General features: G+C 46.2%; 1 protein-coding gene across 1 annotated transcript in view; it reads right to left on the minus strand.

The window, feature by feature from the left end:
• Positions 1–474: 474 nt before the first annotated feature.
• Positions 475–14,755, minus strand: part of shank3b (SH3 and multiple ankyrin repeat domains 3b) — a 44,023-nt gene continuing 29,742 nt past the window's right edge. Inside the window, exons 18-28 of the mRNA XM_061029263.1 lie at positions 12,570–12,694; positions 12,064–12,196; positions 11,765–11,845; positions 11,652–11,669; positions 11,039–11,169; positions 10,851–10,944; positions 9,669–10,274; positions 9,155–9,442; positions 7,254–8,541; positions 7,113–7,139; positions 475–6,458 (exon numbers count right to left, since the gene is read on the minus strand). Coding sequence (XP_060885246.1) covers positions 5,873–6,458; positions 7,113–7,139; positions 7,254–8,541; positions 9,155–9,442; positions 9,669–10,274; positions 10,851–10,944; positions 11,039–11,169; positions 11,652–11,669; positions 11,765–11,845; positions 12,064–12,196; positions 12,570–12,694 — 3,377 coding nt within the window. The 3' untranslated portion in view covers positions 475–5,872. The remainder of the gene's footprint in view (positions 6,459–7,112; positions 7,140–7,253; positions 8,542–9,154; positions 9,443–9,668; positions 10,275–10,850; positions 10,945–11,038; positions 11,170–11,651; positions 11,670–11,764; positions 11,846–12,063; positions 12,197–12,569; positions 12,695–14,755) is intronic.

Below are 14,755 nucleotides of genomic sequence, written 5' to 3' on the forward strand. Positions count from 1 at the left end.
GGGCTTTCTCTTTGCTTTGACTTAAATTATGAAAAATAATCACCTTTTTATTTGCTATTTATGCAGATGATAAACGATCATGTGTCCAGGCAGTTTCTGAAATTTAATATAATTTACACCCCGAGGTATTAACTCACTTTAACTCTTTACATCAAGTTATTAACGTTCTTATCGAGTTTGTGATTTCACTTCTTATTATCCACGTGACCTTAACTTTGAGGTTTGATTGGATGATTTATAAAGTGATTTATTTTTCTTGATGAGTCACTTTAACGTTATTTCAACATAATAAATTTACTTGTTTGTCCACAGCACGGGCAGGAAGAGTGTGAGGTCGTTTCTATCTCTGAGTCGAGGTGACACTCATCAGTCATTAACTCAACTTTAGGATCCTTCTTCCAAACGAGGTCAGAGGTCGCGAACCTGTTGACTCAAGATGTAAAAAAAAACAACAACACATGAAAGCAGAGGGGGTTCTTTGTAATAAATGACGGTTTATTATAAAGATTACAATCTGTTTGTTGCGTCGCAGAGCTCATCGGTTGTCATTGTGTGCTCTTCAGTCTTTAGAAAAGGGAAGAAAAAAAAACTACAAGTACACACACACCACTCACTCCAGAAGAAACTACAAACATCCTGTAAAAAGAGGAAGCTAGTGAGGAAGAGGAGGAGGGGGAGGAAGAGGAGGAGGAGGAGGAAGAGGAGGAGAAGCAGGAGGAAGAGGAAGAGGGAGAGGAGGAAGAGGGAGAGGAGGAAGAGGAGGAAGAGGAGGAGGAGGAAGAGGAGGAGGAAGAGGAAGAGGAGGAGGAGGAAGAGGAAGAGGGGAACCATAAAACCATTATAACCAGGTGAATATCAGGAGGAGGAAGCTTACACACGCAGGTTAGAAAGACAGGATTCTCAGCCAATCAGCAGGAAGCTGAGGCGTTACCATGGTGAAGGCATGTTAGTCACGACAATTTAATCGGGTATGCAGTGGCAGCCATTTTGGCTCTTTAGTCCATCATCTCTCTTGTTGCCATGTTAGCCTCTGTTAGCACACAGCTAACACCGCTGACTTGTGTTTCAGATTAGCGAACAGTCGAAGAAGCACTCGAGGGATTTCCTCCAGGAAAAGTAGTGAAAAAATACAATAAAATATCGTAAAATAATACATATAAGTTATATTCAACACAAATCAGCAACCACACATATTAAGGTTTCCAAAACTTTAGATACTTTTTGGCCGGATTCGAGGCTAATCGCGACCTCTTGTTTGTCCTGGTTCACACGTAGGCAGGGTTTTTTTTAAACGGGGAAGGTATCCTCCAGGCGATTTTAGCAGTAGGTCGCTGTTTTTTTTCTGATTGGCTGAGAAATCCAACAAATGAATGACCTTGTGTCTGTATGAAAGGGATTCCCCGCGGGGGACCTGAGGTCGGAGGCTGAGAGGTGGATTGACCTCTTCATCTCGTCGCTTTCATTTTGACATTTCAGAGAGACGGACGTCCCGGGTGTCTCTCTGTGGACGACTCTGTACAGTAGACTATAGTCCTTTATAATATATACTACATACAGATGATGATGTCATATTCACTCAGTGTAAACAGCTACACAGGCACTTCCTCCTCACACACCACTTCCTCTTTCTGTGTTCAAATGGTAGAAATGTGCTCGTGGTCGTAGTCCCTCGTCAGCCCTAAAAGGTTCAAGCTGCTTTAAGAGAATCACGTTTTTAGCAAAGCGTGAAAAACTTTCTGTTGAACTTTAAAAACAATCGTAACTTTTACAGACCAACAATCTGACATTAACACATTTTCATGAAGCTTTTAGTCGGGTATTTGAAGGTGAGACATTCAAACAGAGTTTGTGTTTAGAAGAGAGTGAAGTCAAACTCCCTCTGCGTTTGTTGTTCTGAGCTCTGTGTTCACACCGACAGGACGGCGTTTCCGTTAGCTTGTTTTTGTTTTGCTCAGAGGCTCGGCATGCTTCATACACGTTTTTTCCAAACCATCTTTGTTCTAAAAAGACAAACAGATGCGTCTTTAAGTTTTATATCGTTACTTGAAATTGATCGCAGAAAGTATTCAGATGTTGATCATTTGTCTGCTGCTCTCCGTCTCACAGACACTCGGTGGTGAAACAGGAGGGGGGGGGGGCTGAGGAATGAAGGAGGTGTGTCCAGAGGGAGTGATTGTTTTGGTCTGAAAGTCACATAAGTCTCTAAATGTGTCATCTCGTTGTGTCCTCATCCTTACACGAGAATCAGCACCATCTGATCGATGTGAACCATCTCCTCTCACCATCGAGACAGATTTACAGTTAAATTGCATTTCCTTGGAACTGTTTTATCTTATGTCTGTGTGTGTGGCCAGACAAGATGTGTAGCTGTTTACAAAGGCTGAATATCACCTATATAGATAAAGATTTATAGACTACAGTCTAGCAAAATATTACTGTATACATTTTATTGTTTACCATACTTTATATAATACACTATAGCTACATGAATCTACCATAATATATATTATACAGACTATAAAGTCTACTGTAATGTGCTGTACATAGACTTTACATTCTTGAACTTTTAAGCATGAAAGGGCATCGTAAACTTGTACAACTTTGGGATTCAGGATTGTGGCTCGGCTTGTTTTCAGGAACGTGGCGTAAAAAACTCTGGATGCAGGGGATTTGTTGATGTGGAAACAGGCACTGTATCGTTGATTGTGCTTCAAAGGGAATCAGAAGGAAGGACGAACATGTCAGAAAGGTAATGTAGTCGTGTCAAGTAAAAATTACTGTCAGGTTTTAAAAAAGTGTTGAAAGTTTTTAAAAATTCTTCAAACATGTTTGAAATTTAAAAAGTGAAAGAAATACACCTTTGAGTGAATTCAGGGAGTCCTCATGTTCACGTTGGTTCTCCCTTTTGTAACTATTGAAATCCAACAAAATAAAATCAACACTTTATGATTCTAGCAGCAGTTAGCGTTAGCAGCAGTTAGCATTACCCTCACCTGACTCCTCTCTTAAAATAGCTTCTTAGCTAACATGATATTACAGGTTAGTGTTACTGCACTGCTGTTGGAAGGTGTATTCTTTCACTTTTGAGAATAAGGCTAGGCTAGGAGTCTTTGTGCTAAGCTAAGCTAGGCTAAACACACCCTGGATCTGTGTCTGTACATCTTCTCATCTGTCTCAGATAAAAAAAACAAAAAGAGAGTTGTATCCACCACTTGTGTTATCGGTGTAGTCAGACCAGATCTGGTGAGTTACTGCCTATATTAATGTAAAAGTTAGCTTGAAGGTAGTGTAGCTTGGCAGGGTTTAATTAGCGTTTCATTTAATCTCAGAAGTCGGAAATTTCAAGATGCCAGTCGGATATGTCGTCAGGATCTCGCCCTGAAGTCCAAACTCAGCAACCCGAGCTTAAAATCCAACATGGCTGCTCAAGTAAAGTGCGCCTAACCTATCACGTAGTTTGTTATTTTCGCTGGTATAAGCACAACAAAGGTACACCTGGAGGCGTCCATGTTGCTTTTCTGACTTCTTACCAACTCGTAACTGGAACGTGGTCAACTCGGGTGTGACCTCATTCTCAACTCCGACTTCCGAGGTTAATGGAGCGCACCATTAGCCTAAAGTGCGTCGACTAGCATGGCTAGCAGGCTAGCAATTCAGCTAGCATACAGCCTCCGATTAAATGTTTTTTTCAAGGTCTGTTTTTTATTTATTTTGATTCATTAGGATTGGTGTGTTATTGCTAACTGGTCTGTTATTGGTGTTCCATGATTCTACTTTGCCAAAATCGAGTATAGTTACAATATATACGTACGTGTTGGCTTGCAACGAGGCTTTGTAAGTATGGATACATTTTTGACAAAAAAGCTTGTGTGACAAGCTTTTTCCCTGTTTAACACATTTGTTAAACTAATGAACATTTGAAACAGTTCATTGGACACGCCATGTACTGCCATTTTTAAAAACTTGATATATGGCCTCTGGCATAATCTGGTTTGGGTCTGGAGGAAACTCCACGTATGGCAGGGAAGAAATCCCCAATATGGCAAGGAGGAAACTCCATATATGGCCTGTTCCTGTTGAGTTACAATTAATGCAAGATATTAACGGTCGAGCCAAACTGGAGTCAATAATTTAGAAAAAAAACACTGTAGATTTAAACGTTTTGGAGGTTAACCTAAGAGAGTCAGGAGTTAGTGTGATGAAGGAATAGGAGGGGAAGGAGGAAGGTATTCTCTGTACAGATGGCTTTAAACAGATAGCACCATGTACAGTAAGCCCTCGATAAGCAGGTTAGAAACCAGAGAGGTTTACAGTTGGAGCTCTTCTGCAGCTCTCCCTGAAACACACAGCACATCAGCACAAAGTCACACTCATTGACAAATCATTATGAATTCCAAAACATCACTGAAACAACCTTTGAAATTCAACTCATTGTCAAATCATAAGGAACTCAAAATCATTATCCAAACTATTAGAAACTCTGTAAGTCATCACCACCACATTATTATTACTTGTTATTCATAAATTCTAAATGATCCGTATTAAGAAATAAACACAAAATCTTCATGAGCCATATTTGGAGAAAAAAAATGCTTAGTCACAAGAACATTTTTTCTTTACGAGGACGGAGAAACACCCTCAGCTTATGTCCTGTTGTTAATTAGCTCGCTAATCATTCAGCTTCGCTAGTTAAAGACCCGGTAAACTTGTCTGGGGAAGCAGAATGGCACGATGAGAAGAACCCGTGTGATTATATTTGTTTGTCAGATCAGCTCTTTGATCAATATCCTGTCACCTCTTTAGATTAGAAGTGCAGTCCAGCTGAAGTTAGCATAGCATGCTGCACGGGAACGTTAAGTAGAGCACTGTGTTGGTGTTCTAAGCTAGCTCGTTATAAACTTGCTTTCACATTATCTGTAACATTAAAATAAGACTCTGACAATCATTACATGTTCCAATGATCCAGGCCAGCCTACACAGAGAATGGTATATTGCTAGCTTGCTAACCTTAGCAGCTGTTAACATTTTAATGTGTTATCCATTAGAGAGTCAGAGAGTAAGGCTCAAATAGTCCATTACTCCGTTGCCAGAAACTTTCTTCACTTTTCAAATGGGACTCGATAGTTGAAGTCACTGAGTATTAGAGCAGTGATCGTAAAATCACAGTCAATAGTGGATTTTAATCATGATGCAATTGCCAGCATCAATCACTTTTAAACCATTTTGCCATTAGTGTGCAAATTTGGGGATAACGAAGCCATCTGGAGTTCCTCCGACTTGTACGAACCAAGCTAACGTGAATTCAGAGATGCACAGATTTGACTTTTCTACCATTGATCCCTTTGATCCCTACAGTAAATTAACCCTAGGTTTTGTATTTTGGGGGCTCTATAAAATGTTGGTGCAAAACATGGTGGGCAACAAGTGCAGTGCAGTCTTTGATGGACATTCGTTTGTTTTAAATTAAAGTCCTTCATACTAAAAGGCTTTTAACCACAAAGAAAACACTGTTGGATCATTGGCGATCCAAGACAAAGTAAAAATCAGCCAAAATGACATTGCTATGAGCCAGCCAGTGTTCTGTAATCAGCAACCAAGATAACGCTAAATTGCCTATTAGAGTTGACTTAAACAGAGGCTAAACTATATTTCGGAGGTCTAAATCAAATCCAGAACTTAAAACTGGACTCAGACCTTGGTGCTACAAGTTGGTTTTGTTTGATCAAAGAGCTGATAAGACAAAATGTCACTCAGAGAGCTTGGCTCCGTGTTGGTAAAAAGGTCTAAAGATTGAGTCACTGCTAAGATATCCTAGTCAAAGAGATGGCCTAGTGTTAAGACGTCACAGTTCAGGATGTCCAGAGGTGAGGGGTCAAGTGGAACCATCCATAAGCTGTCTGAGTGCCCTCTCGATGTTGATCCGATGTCCCAGTCTGGTGACGCCAAGCTCCACGTAGTCGTCTTTGGTGAGGGCGGGAAGATGGGAGCCTTCGATCTCGTGCTCCTGGAAGCGCTGGCGGTGTTCAGCTAGGCCAACACTCTCGAGCCAATCACCCACATCATATTTATTCCACAAGTTGAGGGGCCGCTGCCTCCATGGCCGAAGGGCCAACAGGGGCCCGCTGAGGACTGGGGAGGGGCAAGGAGAGGCGTGGGGTGAAGGCGAGGGTGAACGGGACCTGGTTCTTGCACTGGCACTTCGCATCACAAAACGAACTTCCTTCGGTTCTGAGGGGAGACTTAGACTGGACGACTTCAAGATGGTTAAAGCTCTACCCGAGCTCAGGTCAGGCCTTTCAGAACCGGAGGAAGTGTGCCCCAATGGCCTATCGGATGGGGAGGGAGAAGGGGAGGGACTCCGGCGAGTGACAGGGTATCGGCTTCCTGGTCGGACCGTGTAGCTGGCCCCGTATCCTCGCTGGGAGATAGTGTGGAGTTCACCAAGACTGGAGAACAACCTGTAACACACCAAACAACACATGACACAAACATCCTTACCACAGTTATCAGTCTGTCTACTGGCTAACCATTCGTCAAGACCATTTCCATTGTTATTGTCCCTATTAAGAACCCTGTTCTTTAAAGGCATACGTGGATCACCATGATCATTGTTGAAAGCTTACAAAATTCTGAAACTCTTTTTTGGTTACAAGAACAAGCAGGCCCTCTTTTTGGTTTTGGCGCCAGAAACCAGTAATGCCAGTTGATGGTATCAGCTATAGCAAGCTGGCTAATATCAAATCCAGGAGTTGGTTGAAATTATCTCAAGATGACTGAAGTAGACAGAACCATATTCCTTGTATTCTTTGTCTTTTGATTATTTAAAGATGACAAACAGGCAACTCTTAAATTGCTCCTACGATAGAGCCATGCTTATCACGTTTAGAAAAACAAAGCTTGACAGGTCTCATTACATTAGTAAGCCACTGACACTTTTGTTAGGTATGGTTTACCAAATGCTCTAATTGCATGTTTTATCCCAAAACTGATGGGGTATTCATTTCAGACATTTAGTTGTTAGTCATCTGTGAAGAAGGAGCATGTTAGTTAGCTGTTAGCAGCAATCATCCACTAACAATAACAAGAAGTGTTTACCAGAGATAAAAACCTACGATTTACTCTCTCCACTGTCCACACATCTGGAACAACACAAACAACAAATTCTGTTACAAAGCAATCGCACGCACACACACTTAGTAGTTCTATCAAATCAGTGAAACTGCAGTTTTATGACAATAAGCATCTGAAGGTACCTGGCACCTCCTACTGGTGACCTCCGACCTGGATCGAGGGGACTCGGTTCCTCCCCAAGAGAGTGACTGTCTTTGTTGAGCAACTGCAGTCGATTAGCAAGATCCAATCCTGACCCCGCCCTGCCGCTCAGCTCCAGAGCTGATGCCGACCTGTTAGAAAGATCCACAGCTGACCCCGACCCCTGACCACCAAGTGCAGCTGGACGACCTCCCCCTTCCTCTGGGCTGAGGCCTCGCCGCTCATCCCCACGATCATCCCCACCGCCCCACAACTTGGACCTCCTCTGGAACAGATAGCGCGGCTGTCTGCTGGTTGGGGAGGAACAGAGGGGGGAGGAGGGAGATGAAAAGGATGCGGCCAATGGGAGGAGCTCACTGTCCGATGATTGCTTAAGCAGCGGATCCCTTAGTGCAGAGCGCCCTCGACCTATAGGTGAACGAAGGCGGGGCTTGAGAGCAATTGGGGAGGTGGCAGGAGAAGAAGGGGAAGGTTGTGCCGCAGGAGGGCTGGTGGGAGAGGATGGAGCTGGAGGGGATGCCAAGGTAATAGAGGGGGGAAGCGAGCTGGGGGAGGTGCTTTCAAGGAGCCGTTCTTCACTGCCTTCCTCTTCTTCTACTCGTCTACTCAGGGAGTCAGGACCCTCCCCTCCTCCTTCTCCACCCCGCCGCTGAAACAAGGTGAGTGAGCAGGGGGGTGGAGGGGCAGGAATGCTGGCAAACGCAGGGGGTGGCGCTACTAGGCCGATTCTACGGAGCTCCTCCCTCGTCTCTTCATCACTGGACGACAACAACGCTGGGGGGAGTGTCACTGTGTAAGCCCCGCCTTCTTCCTCTGAGCTGCCCACTGTGAGACTTCGCCTCCTGTCAATCAGAGAAGGGTGAGTCTCATTTGCCAGGGTTGGCAAGGGGGTTGGTCTCCAGCGCTCAGGGGAGGGGGCAGCAGGTGATGTCACTCCTCCCTCTGTTTCTGGACGCTCCACCTGTCCGTCAGGGAATAAGGGCGGGGTTATGCGTTTATGCCTCATCTCAGGACTTGTCACGGGAGTGGCTCGCTTGGAACGCTGCTCAGGGCTTGTCTGAGGGGTGGTGCGTTTGGATCTTGGCTCAGGGCTGCTCTGTGGGGTGGGAATAGGGGTGCGCTTGTGTCTACCCTCTGGGCTTGCAGCCGGGGTGGGGATAGGTGTAGTGGAGGCAGAAACATGTTTTAGCCGAGGCTCTGGGCTCGGTGTACGAGCAGTGAGTGCTCGTTCTCTTGCAGCAAGAGCCAGGGCGAGCGGAGATGAAGGGTCTAAGAAAAGAAAAGAAAAAGAGAAGATTAAAGGTGGAAATTTCAGTAGTGAAAGATTTCAATGCTTTATTAAATTGTTGACGATGCTCCTCTTCTATTTTGAGGAGTACCTCAAGGCTGTGTTCTAGCTCCTCTTCTATTTTGAGGAGTACCTCAAGGCTGTGTCCTAGCTCCTCTTCTATTTTGAGGAGTACCTCAAGGCTGTGTCCTAGTTCCTCTTCTATTTTGAGGAGTACCTCAAGACTGTGTCCTAGCTCCTCTTCTATTTTGAGGAGTACCTCAAGACTGTGTCCTAGCTCCTCTTCTATTTTGAGGAGTACCTCAAGGCTGTGTTCTAGCTCCTCTTCTATTTCGTCGAATACCTCAAGGCTGAAATCTTATTTTAATTAGAGGAATACCTCATGGCTCTGCCCTAGGTTCTCTGATATTTTTGGGAGTCTCAAGTCTCTATTCTAGATCTTCTTGTATTTTGTTGAGTACCTACAGGATTTGACGAACCCAATTCCAGTCTAACTTAACAGTTATTATTAAATTTCAACTCTTGATTTAAAAAACACTTAGTCTTAAAAACAAGAAACAAGAGGATCGTGTAAGATTATGCTGTTAGACTGACCTAGAGGTTTCCCTGTCAGCGGATGGAGGAAGGTGTGAGGTGTCGGTGAGGGCGACAGGACCGGGGCCGGTGGGGGAAGCTCTCCGAGGTCGTCCATTGAGTGGCTCTGAGTCAAAAGAGGTGGCACCTGGTTTTCGGAACCAGAACCCTCCACAGACAGGAAGAGAGATGACCTGCGGCCCTGAACCCGAGCACGCTCTGACAGAACCTGCTGCTGGTACAACTCGGCCCTACTGGGGCTGCCGGGTATGTCTAACTTTGTTGGATCGTGATCTTTCATTCCGAGTCCTAGAAGTAGAAAACAAAGGAGATAAGACGAATAGCAGGGTTGATTAAAAGGACTGACTGTTTCTGTGTTCGAAAAATATATGCCCATAAAAGTTTTTTCTGCATGCATGCATATTTTATATGAAAATAAATCATTTTAAGGAGAGAATACTAAATCAATGATGTATCCAATATATCATTGGATAACTGTTAACATTTATAGAATACAGTTCTGAACGATTCTAACCCTGCTCCTCGACTGGAAGCTGCTTCAACAAAGGTGACTTCCTCCTCTGTGGCTTGGAGGGTGGAGCCTGCTGTCCCACATTAGCGTAAGGGTTTTCTATTGGTCTTCCCCGGCGGCGTGACAGTGGAGAGTGACCGAGGGCTGGGCTGGTGCTGTGGAGGGACAGGGTCGAGGTGTGTGTGGCAGTGTGAAGCGTGTGCGTGGCGGTATGCGTGGCAGTGTGCAGCGTGTGCGTGGAGCTGTGTGCTTCAGACTGCAGCTGAGGCGGCATATCCTGCAGGATGATCATTGACCTCGCCTTCCTCTGCCGCTCCGCGTGGGCGTGGCTCCTCGCCGGTGCATCAGAGAGCTCCTGGAGCCTTGGCTCCGTCCCCGGCTTAAAGCTGGAGCGAGTTAGGCCCTCCCCTCTAGCAGGAGGAGGAGGGGGAAGGAAGGAAGGGGGAGGGCCAGAGTCAAGGAGGAAGATTGTGGAGGTGGAGGAGGCAGAGGGAGGAGGGGGCGGAGCTGTCTGAGGGGGAGGAGGAATGAAGCTGTCCGTCAGCGAGGAGCTCCTTGGAAACCGACTCTCGTTGATCAGAGCTGTGATCCTGTCGTCGTCAGGTGTGCCTGCCATGGCAACCAATGACACATAAAAACCAAGGTACCAAGAAAATATGTAGACGGAAATGCACAGGAAAATATGGGTCAGGAACTGTGATTTTTAGATGAATAAATAATTTTGACTAAAAATGAAATTAATTATTTTCATTGAAACACCTTCAAATTGGAGTCAGTAGAAATGTTTGTTACAGATTGTAAACACAACATTTAAAATCTGGGCCCCTCCTCCTGGGCTCATCGGCCCCAGAAGCCCCGCCCCCCGCAGGACGTAGCGTGTACGATTACTGCTTGTACCTACACTGCAAGCTAACGCACGCTAGCACAAGCTAACTGCCACTGTTTGTCACCTGCCTGTCTGTGTGTGTGTGTGTCTGTGTGTCTGAGTGTGTGTGTGTGTGTGTGTGTGTGTGTCTGTGTGTCTGAGTGTGTGTGTGTGTGTGTGTCTGTGTGTCTGTGTGTGTGTGTGTGTCTGTGTGTGTGCGTGTGTCTGTGTGTGTGTGTGTCTATGCGTGTGTGTGTGTGTGTGTGTGTGTGTGTGTCTGTGTGCGTGTGCGTGTGTGCGTGTGTGTGTGTGTGTCTTACCAAAGCTTTTGGTTCTGGACATTCCTCTTGGTAAAGCCATGGTGCTTTTTTCTGGAGCCGAGGGGGGGACCAGACCTTGACGCTCAAACAAAGACTTCACACACACACAAAGAGAAAGAAGAACGTTCAGGTCTCTGAGAGTCAGAACGTGAACAGTAAGTGTGACACCTTCACACAGTTTGTCTCACGTTGATCTCAGCCTGTGTGATCCTGCGGCTCGTCGGCCTCTGTTTTACCGTCGCTGCTCTGAAGTCGTCCGGCGGGCGCGCCCTCAGAACGACCTCCTGCTGACCCACGGCCAACATCTCGTCCAGTTTCTCTGCAGGGAGGAGACACAGTGAAAACAACATCAACGACAAAAGAAGAGACAGAACTGAGAGACAAACACAAGGCTTCACAACACGACAGCAACAAGACCAACTTTAAAAACACCATGGCAACATGACGACATCAGGTAGACGGGCCGTGGCAACACTGAAGTCTGACTCATAGACATAGACTCTCTTCTCCCAGCACTGGAGAGCCGCCCTCCCCTGGCAGCCCTGCAGCGTTCTGCCCCCCCCCCAGGAAAGGCTTCCAGAGAGCTGGCCAATCAGAAGAGACCGGCACATAGGGGAGGGGGGGGTCTCACTACATCCATCACTGAACAGACAAACGCTCAGTGTTGTCAGCTGAGGCCCTGGACGACATTACATCACTGCACCACCACTTATAAACACCATGACATCACTGTGACATCACTGTGACATCACAACATTTAAAACACTGAACACCGTCGACCATCAGTATCATGAGACTCACCGATGCGTCTCCTCCTGGCTGCAGACAAAGCAAAGGTCAACACACACTCCTACAGTTTGATGATACTCTGCACTGTGTGTGTGTGTGTGTGTGTGTGTGTTTGTTTGCTTTACCTATCTCCTCCAGGTCAGCGGTCATGGACTTGGATCGGAGTGTCAGCGAGGTGCTGGGGGCTCGTTTTGGAGGGGGCGGGGCTACAAGACAAGAGCCAGTCAGATAACAGGTTCAAAGTAAGTGAGACACAAATCCTCAAAAAATCCACAAAATTGACTGTTTCAATTTTGTTTTTTTAACAAAAAATATTATTATTATTTATTAAATAGAAAACATATATTTCTGCCACCAATATTCCATTATAAATTGTTGTCACACACACAGTCGTGACAGTGAGCGAGGCAGGCCAGGCTCGTACCTTTCTTTCTGACCATGTTGGTTTCTGATTTTCTGGACACGGAGACGACTTTCATCAGCAGACGACTTCCTCCCTGACGGATCAGAGAGACGACCTGCCGGTGACCCACCTTCACCACATCAGCACCGTTCACCTGCAGAGAGAGAGAAAGAGAGAGAGAGAGAAAGAGAGAGAGAGCGAGAGAGAGAGAGAGAAAGAGAGAGACAGAGAGAAAGAGAGAGAGAGAAAGAGAGAGAGAGAGAAAGAGAGAGACAGAGAGAAAGAGAGAGAGAGAAAGAGAGAGAGAGAGAAAGAGAGAGAGAGAGAAAGAGAGAGAAAGAGAGAAAGAGAGAAAGAGAGAGCGAGAGAGCGAGAGAGAAAGAGAGAGAGAGAGAGAGAGAAAGAGAGAAAGAGAGAAAGAGAGAGAAAGAGAGAAAGAGAGAGAGATTTAAATTCCACCAGAGACGTGTTCGGCTCGTCTTCAATCCGCCATGGCGTGCAGCTGCATCCAGAGTGTTGGATTTTACCTCTATGAGGAAGTCTCCAGTCCGGAGCCCCGCCCTCCAGGCCACGCCCCCCTGGTCCACTGACTCCAGGTACTGCAGGGCGGGGAACGCAGGTGTGGGGGCAAACTCCTCAATGGGGGTCTCAGCTGAAAAAAAAAGATCAAAGTTAACATTGAAATATGGACCGACACAGGTCATACAAAGGGTCAAACATCTAAGAGGCCACTTCTCCATGGCAACAGCTGCTGAGGCTCATGGGAGTTGTAGTAATTAGAGTCATCCACAAAAAAACGTAAATGTGAACCCACAGGGTCATCTGCTCTAACAGATCTCTGCTGTGTTTCTGTGTGTAAGAAGAAGCCTCCTCCCACACGTTTACTCCTCAACTCCTACAGTAAAAGAAACCTTCATCTTCACCGAGAGAGAGAGTCCGTTCCTGGTTTTTAAAATAACAAGCTGCCCGTTGGTGCTCGGAAAATCTTTTCATGGAAAGAGTGAGACTCGGAGGATTCACATGAAACGGCACAGCGAGGAGTTTTAAAGCTTCCTGCTCTCCCTCTGAAGACTTCTTAAATATCTTTCTGTTTCTCAACCCAACTCCTCCAAACACCCACCAGTACTGCCTCCATCCCTCCATCATCCATCCATCATCCCTCCATCCCTCCCTTATCCCTCCATCCATCCATCATCCATCATCCATCTATCATCCCTCAATCCATCATCCCTCCATCCCTCCCTTATCCCTCCATCCATCCATCATCCATCATCCATCTATCATCCCTCAATCCATCATCCCTCCATCCCTCCCTTATCCCTCCATCCATCCATCATCCATCATCCATCATCCATCCATCCATCCATCATCCATCCATCCATCCATCATCCCTCCATCCATCCCTCCATCATCCATCCAACATCCCTCCATCCCTCCCTTATCCCTCCATCCATCCATCATCCATCATCCATCTATCATCCCTCCATCCATCATCCCTCCATCCATCCCTCCATCATCCATCCAACATCCCTCCATCCCTCCTTTATCCCTCCATCCATCCATCATCCATCATCCATCCATCATCCATCCATCCATCATCCCTCCATCCATCCCTCCATCATCCATCCAACATCCCTCCATCCCTCCCTTATCCCTCCATCCATCCATCATCCATCATCCATCTATCATCCCTCAATCTATCATCCCTCCATCCCTCCCTTATCCCTCCATCCAGCCATCATCCATCATCCATCTATCATCCCTCCATCCCTCCCTTATCCCTCCATCCATCCATCATCCATCCATCCATCCATCATCCCTCCATCCATCCATCCATCATCCATCATCCATCTATCATCCCTCAATCCATCATCCCTCCATCCCTCCCTTATCCCTCCATCCATCCATCATCCATCCATCCATCATCCCTCCATCCATCCATCCATCCATCATCCATCCATCATCCCTCCATCCATCCATCCATCCATCATCCATCCCTCCCTTATCCCTCCATCCATCCATCATCCATCATCCATCTATCATCCCTCAATCCATCATCCCTCCATCCCTCCCTTATCCCTCCATCCATCCATCATCCATCATCCATCATCCATCCATCCATCCATCATCCCTCCATCCATCCCTCCATCATCCATCCAACATCCCTCCATCCCTCCCTTATCCCTCCATCCATCCATCATCCATCATCCATCTATCATCCCTCCATCCATCATCCCTCCATCCATCCCTCCATCATCCATCCAACATCCCTCCATCCCTCCCTTATCCCTCCATCCATCCATCATCCATCATCCATCCATCATCCATCCATCCATCATCCCTCCATCCATCCCTCCATCATCCATCCAACATCCCTCCATCCCTCCCTTATCCCTCCATCCATCCATCATCCATCTATCATCCCTCAATCCATCATCCCTCCATCCCTCCCTTATCCCTCCATCCAGCCATCATCCATCATCCATCTATCATCCCTCCATCCCTCCCTTATCCCTCCATCCATCCATCATCCATCCATCCATCCATCATCCCTCCATCCATCCATCCATCATCCATCTATCATCCCTCAATCCATCATCCCTCCATCCCTCCCTTATCCCTCCATCCATCCATCATCCATCCATCCATCATCCCTCCATCCATCCATCCATCCATCATCCATCCATCATCCATCATCCATCATCCCTCCATC

Source organism: Labrus mixtus, chromosome 22 (assembly GCF_963584025.1).
Source record: "Labrus mixtus chromosome 22, fLabMix1.1, whole genome shotgun sequence".
In the NCBI taxonomy this organism is placed as follows: Eukaryota; Metazoa; Chordata; class Actinopteri; order Labriformes; family Labridae; genus Labrus; species Labrus mixtus.